Raw genomic sequence first — 7169 nt, forward strand, 5'->3', positions numbered from 1 at the left:
AAAAAACCAAGAAAAAAACAAAAACAAAAAAAAAAAACCGCCTCAGGAAATATTTACTCTTACTTTCATTTGAAAAACATGGAAGATTCAAATCTGTTCTATTTCTTTGAACCAATATCAGTCAGGTTCTCTAACTCTAAACCTGTGCATTTGTCAGGAGAAGGGAAGTAAATTGGTGTTAAACACATAGGACTGTCCTCTTTGGATGCTGTATGCTGCTCAATTTGCAAGGATAAGGGACAGTCTAAAGTTCATTGTCCAGTCTGAACTTCCTCAGATTGCTCCTGAACTTCAGTGTGTTTCACATCTACTTCCATGTTGGTTTCTTGGATTTTTTTTTTTTTTTTGGTAGTTTTTGAGCTTTTGCCTCTGGCTTAGCCATATGATCCTGCATGAAGGCTAGTGCCTGTGGAAGTTCAGCATGCCATTTTCTTTCTGTGTGTTTCTAAGTTCAGAGTTGTGTTTCATGTTTTTGTCACATTTTCTTGTAAGCTGTGGAGCTGGACAGCACCTCAGGGGTGAGGAGCTGGTAACTGCAGTGGGGAGGAGATCATGGCATCCTTCATGAATTGGGTAACCATGGGGAATAACTAGAGCTAAAGAAAATCCTGTAACACCAGAGACTGGAAAAGGTGACAGCAGAAGCCTTCCCCAGGTTGCAAGCTGGTGGAAGAGGGACAAAACAACTTTGAAACTCTATGGACTTTTGAAGTAATCTCAGGATTTTTGAGCCCAGTTTATAACTTGCAGATGCTTGGTACAGGCAACTTAATTATTTCTTATTATGTTTTGTATAAAATAATCAATAAAACAATTGTTTATAAACAGCTGGAATAGTAAAAACTAAAGCAAACAGTAACCAAATATTCATATATTATACCTGCATGGGCCATAGAAGATAGCGAATATCACCTCGGATTGCATACTTCTCTTTGCTTCCTCCCGTAGTGAAAGAAAACAAGGATAATTTGTCCTAGAATTAGGAAAGTGGTGCTTGAGTTAGATGTGTTTAAAGAAAAGTGTCTGTATAGTTACAAAGATATTTGGGGGAACTGGACAGCATGCATTTCTAGAGGAAGGGGTGTCCACTTCCTTTCCAGATATTCCAAGGATTGGCAATTCTGAGGCAAAGATTGATGTCATACAATTACATCAATGGACTGAGTGTCTGGGCTTTGGGCAGAGCTAGGTTAAAAAGAAACATGTGTGAAGGAGGGCTGATCCTTTTTCTTCCATATGCAACCTTTGGAAAACTGTAGCTGGAAAGCCCTCTGTTACTGTGAAAATCTCTCTTCCTGCCCTCTCTGACAGCAGAAATTTTTTGCTAAAGTCCCCCTTTAAACTTGGGCTTGCCTAACCACCATGTTTCTTCTGCTCCTGTGATTATGGTATTAGCTATGTGCTCAGCTACTCTCATTTCAGTTTTAGCTTCTGTAATCGAACTAACATTTTTCCAGTGCAGTATCCCAAATGTCCTGAGCCTGTACTCCGTGTGAAGCTGTGATCACTGGGGATTATGCCTATTTATGTCAATGAGGCAGCCATTTCTGAAATTTAAAGAAACTAAAATGTTTGGAATTGTTAAGAACATCAGAACTAACAGAGATTAACATGCAGTGAATTAAAGGTGAAAATAATATTGATTGCTTTTTGATGCTGCATTTGTTACCAAATAAGATCTATCAGAGATAGTGGGCCAGAATTTTCCAGGGATATTCCCAGTGCTGTGGGGAATCAAAAATGTATGATTTTGACATCTAGACCTACTGGTCTTGCCAAATTGAAAGCTACAGAGAGGAAAAGGTTCAAAGTAGATAGTTGTGACTGAGGCTCATACTCCAAGTGTTTCAGATCTCTGATTAAGTTTTATAGTTCAACTCCAACCTTTGACATCTAATCCAGAAGAGGACTATGACACCTAGTGTGTCAGTCATTACAGATAAGAGGAGTCCTATAGTGGTGGGAAGACTATAATTATAGGAAATGAATTGATTTAAACTGTTTGCAAGCTGTATGGCACCCCAGCACACTCTGATACTCCTAATAAATGATAAACCCCACACAGCAGGCCAATAAAGATCTCTAGGAGATCGCTTAAATCTTTGGGAAATGCTGCAGTCCCATTATTTTCTTACCCTCCAGACAGTGTGAACAACCCAGAAAATCACTAAACATGTTACCAAAGCATTATTTCAGAGCAGTGACAAGTGAGAACTCTAAGAAACTACAATGGAAAAGAATGAACAAGGCCCCATAGAACATGGTGCAAGCCTTGATCTAAAAACAATTCCAGAAACATACCTGGAGCAAACCACCATCATAAACCTTTGACAAATCGTAAGCAAAGCCTTGGACCAAGACTCTGTCCATCCAGCCCTTCAGGATTGCAGGCATGCTGAACCAAAACAAGGGGAACTACGCAAAGAGAAAATTACCTGGTTAGCACAGAGAGTCTGGGCCACCCTTAGGCCTGGTTTACAGGACAAATCCTGTCCTCTGAACCTGCTCAGATCCTGTATGTACTTTCTCCAGCTCTCTGCCAGTAGAGGAAGTACCTGTGCCTGGCAAAAGAAGCTGAAGTGCTTTCTGTTTGTGGTAACCTCAGGGCCAGACCTGAGCACCTACAGCACTCCAGCACTGTGGAGCATGTGAGGGTTTCCTTCCAGATTAAAGGTGGAATAGGATGAAGGAGGAGGGTGCCATTTAATTAAGACTTAGGATTGTACAGAATCATGTCTCCTACGGCTGAAATGCAAAAGAATTGAAAATCTTATTAGTAGGACTGTCATCTGGTGACCAGTTCTGATCTGCCAGTGTGGTGACAAATGCCAGGGGATCATAGGAAAGACTTATTTTCAAACCCTGCTGACATCATTACCCCAAATCCCTTCACTGAGAAGAAAAAGACTTTTTTAACAGTTGGACCCTTGGCTTATAGATCTTCCAGTCAACCCATGGAACTGCATCCCAAAGCTATCATGTCCATGGCATTATCTTGACTGCTTAATGCACTCTTTCTTATACCAGGTTGCCTCACTACCCCTAAGCCTTTGTACACACTGCACACAGAGGAAGAAATTCTATAAACATGTAACCACATGCAACTTAATATATGGTGAAAACAAAATGGAAACTGGGCAACCACCACAGCAACTACAAGCGGTGATTTTAATCAGTAGCAAATTTTGAATTCTTTAATGATGTCCTTTAGACACTTTTAAAATTTTTTTTTTATTTTCTGCACCAGAACACACTCAACTCTTCATAGCATTTTACACATGGAAAGGAGAAGGCAACGACTTCCTTCAGGGCATGTCTTACTGTTCTTATCTAGAAAGTGATAGTGTGAAAATGACAATCACTTACAATGAAATGATTGAGATATGGCCCTATCCTACATTTAATATAACATTGGGCAGAGGAATATATAAAGAGATGTCTAAGACAACAGAGGCACAAAGAAATATAAGACTACTATTTCCTTCACAGTACTTTGGGATCTGTTCATGCTGGGGACAGAGCTGGCAGAGTGGAGAATGGACATGGGCTGTAAAGCTCTGTTATCAATTCCCAGTAGTGTTTCTGCATCTCAGCACCAAATGAGAACAGTCTACTTGGGAAAGCCCAATTCCCTGACTACACTGGCTACCCCCAGCTCCTTGACCAGGAAATAATGCTTCCTCTGCTTTCTGCCAGCCTGCCTGACATCCATGGTCATGTATGTCTTTGTGCATCCATCAGGAAATTTGCCCCATTGTTGAGGAGTTCCTGAGGTTGCTGTTGTTTCAACCTGCATCATGGTGCTACTCAATTACTGGATTTGCTGTAATAACGACCCAGGTAATTGTCTACTGATCTGTAGTGTTTACTGCACCTTTACCTAAAGTCAACATCACAACTGAATTCTTTTTAAGATAAATGACCTGAAAAATCAGCAGGTCTGCTTCCTGCACTTTCTTCTGCTCTTCAACCAGGTCTTTGGACAAACTTCCTCTCTTGTAAGCTTCCCAGGTTTCCACCCCATAATTGAATGCTTCTGAGTTGTGCAGGTGACCTGTGGGTAGAAATGAACAGTCATTCCTTGCCCCCTGTGCAGTATCAGTACCAGATAAGAGCTGAGTGCAGGCTGCCGTTCACAGTTCTAAACTGAGTTACTGCTTTTGGTTTTTGCTACGTTCTTATCCTTGTGGAATATTCAGCATCATCCCAGCTGATGGTCACTTGATTTTAAAAAGGAGAGGAATGTAGGATCTCAGAGCTCTGAAGCTTCACCTTCTGTAGCAACACAGGAAGTGCAATATGAGGACCTGAGCTTGCCTCAGGACTCTGGGGATGCAGGTGGAAAATTTAAGAGAATGTTGTTCATTGTTCTGCCTCTGCCTTAGGGCTTACTGAGGCCATCCTGCACTTGTAAGCACTATGGAGCTGCTTTCCAGCCTTCGTAACTGGGAAATTCACCATGGGATGGGCAACCAGTATTGGCCAGCTCTACTGATTCCATGAGCAGCTCATCAGTCTCTAGCAGAAGAGAGGGGCAGTTGTAGCCTCGTGAACTCAACTCTAGCAAGTCCCAGAGTGGTATTTGAAGGCAATTCCTCTCCATGAGAAATGGACTTTAGTGGCTGATTATGGACACGTGCTAATGTGTTTCTTCCTGTCAGTAATCTCACTGTGATACAAAGTTCATGTTCAGGAGTGGACTTTTAGAAATGCAGATGTCTGGTCATGAATAAGTTTATTATTAATGAAATGAGTTTCTCATTAATCTCTTGATGATCTGAAGGGCTGGAGCACCTTTCCAATCAAGACAGACTGAGAGCTGGGCTTGTTCAGCATGGGGAAGATTTCAGGGAGACTTTTTCAGCCTTCTGATTCCTGACAGGGGGCTTACAAGTCACTGGTTTTTGGGAGGGGCGTATTTTGGCTGGGCTCACCAACAATGTCCTTCCTTGTTGCTCTGGGCTCAAACTGCATGGCGTATAAATCCGACACAGTGACGCTGCAGCCCTGCTTGGTCAGCTCTTCCACAGCAATCTTCAGCAAAGATCCATTGAAGGACTTGGGCTCTTGATGTGCATAGACTATCAGGACTTTTTTCCCTGGAGGCAGAAAGAAAACCAGGAGACCATTTGGAATCTAGGAGGCAGGTGCAGAACAGTTTGTAGAGTTGGGGCTTGTTCCTCGCTCTTTCTCTAGTGTCTTTTCCCAAGGACACAGAAGCAGTGAAAGCAGGGTGTCAGTGGCAGCATTTGACTCCTGCTCAGCAGCACTGAGTGACTGCTGAGGATCTCACTGCTGCATGTGCCCAGCCCAGCTATTCTGTGCTACACTGGACTTTCCTAGGTGGAACTCAGTGGACAGAGAGGCTGTTCCACTGCAGGTCACACTGCCCTATATCGGGAAAAACCAGCCCCTTCTCTTGAGACAACATTTCTGTTGGTCTGATTCCACTACCACCCAAAAAGCAGTGCAAGACTGATGCTCGAAAGTGTCAATGAAACAACCTCTTAGAGGTGAGAACACCTTCCCACTGCAGTGGTGGATCCCTCCTGATCTTTCATTTCAGTGCTGTGCAAGTTACAACACTCGGGTAGACATTAAAGATGGTCCTGTCCACTTCAGCACAATCACAGTAACTTCTGTAGAGAGGGTGTTTTTTCTCAGAGATTAGATTGTCATGTGTACCTCAAACTGTTGTCAAAGTGGATTCCAGGTAAGCTGAGTGGCCAAGTAGGTGTGTAGGGATGGAATATCTTAGAGGCATTGTCACAAGGCTCTGCTCAAAGAGCTCTCTGGTGTGCTCAAAGTTTTATTGAGCATAGGCCCTACAATATTAATAATTCTCTTGAAAATCACTCATCAACAAAGAAAAGACTTTGTATGGGGTTGTTGTTGTTTATAGATAACCGGAGAGGGAAATTTACAGGGACTATTGAGAATGACAGAGTCTGCAAAACATGCAGCTCCCGTTTCCTGACTGCCAACACAAAAACTCAGGCATCTCCTGAACTCAGTTTCTCTGCAGTACAGCTTCTGGATGTAGGTACACAGTGTCCATGAAACAAGAGCTATGCAAAAAATAATACTAAAACTTGCATGTCAAATGCTAGCATAAATTCAATGTGTCTATAAACTCTTTAAATCCCTGCTCCATACTATCCTCTGGAATTTCAGGAGCAGTTACAACTTTGCTGTTCCTGCCAGATCTCAACTGAGGTAATTTCGGTCGTTTGGAAAAGTAAGACCTCAGTGTCCCAAAGGCGCAGAGGCTCCATCCCTGAGGTGCCCAGCGGCCACCCTGGAGCGAGCAGCATTTTCACCCAGATTTGCTCTTACCTGCCATTGCTGGGGAGCGCTGGGGAGCTTCACTCCTGATAATCTGACAGTGCCTGAGAACTCAAGTGAGAGATTTGCTGGTGAGAAACATCAGGACCAGGTGCGAGGAGAATCGCTGTTTCAGGGGGAGATGTGCCGTGGTGTGACTACGGGCACTCAGCACAGCCGGGCACTGGCCAAGCGCGGCCCGCCGCAGCGGGAGGGAAGCCCCCGGCTCTCGGCCCGGGCCCTGGAGCAGGAATTCTCCTCCGGCCGCCGCACCGGCGCATGGCGCCGCTCCCGGTGCCGTGCCGCCCTCTGGAAAGCGGCTCCGGAGCGGCGCCCGGCCCCAGCGCCAGCCGGGCTGCCCTTACCTGCTCCTGGGGGCCCGGACACATCTACGGCGGGGCTGGGACCGGCCCTTCCCAGCGGCCCCGCGGCCCCCCCTTCCCGGGCGCAGGGGCAGCGCCAGCGCAGGGCGGGATCGGGATCGGGATGGGCGCCGCCCGCGGTTCCGGCTCCGCTCGAGGCCGCGCTCGGCCGGGAGCGCGCCCCCGCCGCTGTGACAGCGTGCGACACCTACATCATCTCTGGATGTTTTTTTTCCCCTGGACTTCTGCTCTTCTCCGAGTACACATCTCGTCTTTCATTTCTCCCAGCAATGCAGTATGGGTGCTCCTAAACCATCCACCTACCCTTATCTGCTCTTCCAGGGATAGCACTGTCTGCTTTGTGCCTTGTGCTGGCCCCACGTGCATCTGCTGGGACCAGGGGCTCTCCCTTCCAGCTTTCTGGGAAAGACAGGTGGACACAGAAGGATGCAGGCAGCTGTGGGTTTGGAGAGATAGGACAGC

The 7169-nt window shown here is 45.4% G+C and overlaps 1 protein-coding gene across 3 annotated transcripts in view; it reads right to left on the reverse strand.

Annotated features, from left to right (window-relative positions):
- Positions 1-6811, reverse strand: part of LOC121354851 (ribosyldihydronicotinamide dehydrogenase [quinone]-like) — a 7456-nt gene extending 645 nt beyond the window's left edge. Inside the window, exons 1-6 of one of the 3 annotated variants that reach the window (XM_041469857.1) lie at positions 6690-6809; positions 6337-6451; positions 4935-5099; positions 3924-4054; positions 2302-2415; positions 881-973 (exon numbers count right to left, since the gene is read on the reverse strand). In XM_041469857.1, the coding sequence (XP_041325791.1) occupies positions 881-973; positions 2302-2415; positions 3924-4054; positions 4935-5099; positions 6337-6343 (510 nt within the window). In that variant the 5' untranslated portion in view covers positions 6344-6451; positions 6690-6809. Of the gene's footprint in view, positions 1-880; positions 974-2301; positions 2416-3923; positions 4055-4934; positions 5100-6336 lie in introns of all 3 variants that reach the window. The other 2 variants (XM_041469847.1, XM_041469866.1) reach the window with 2 other exon arrangements.
- Between the last annotated feature and the right edge of the window lie 358 nt (positions 6812-7169).

This window comes from Pyrgilauda ruficollis, unplaced genomic scaffold, assembly GCF_017590135.1.
Source record: "Pyrgilauda ruficollis isolate IOZ18807 unplaced genomic scaffold, ASM1759013v1 scaffold1049, whole genome shotgun sequence".
Taxonomy (NCBI): domain Eukaryota; kingdom Metazoa; phylum Chordata; class Aves; order Passeriformes; family Passeridae; genus Pyrgilauda; species Pyrgilauda ruficollis.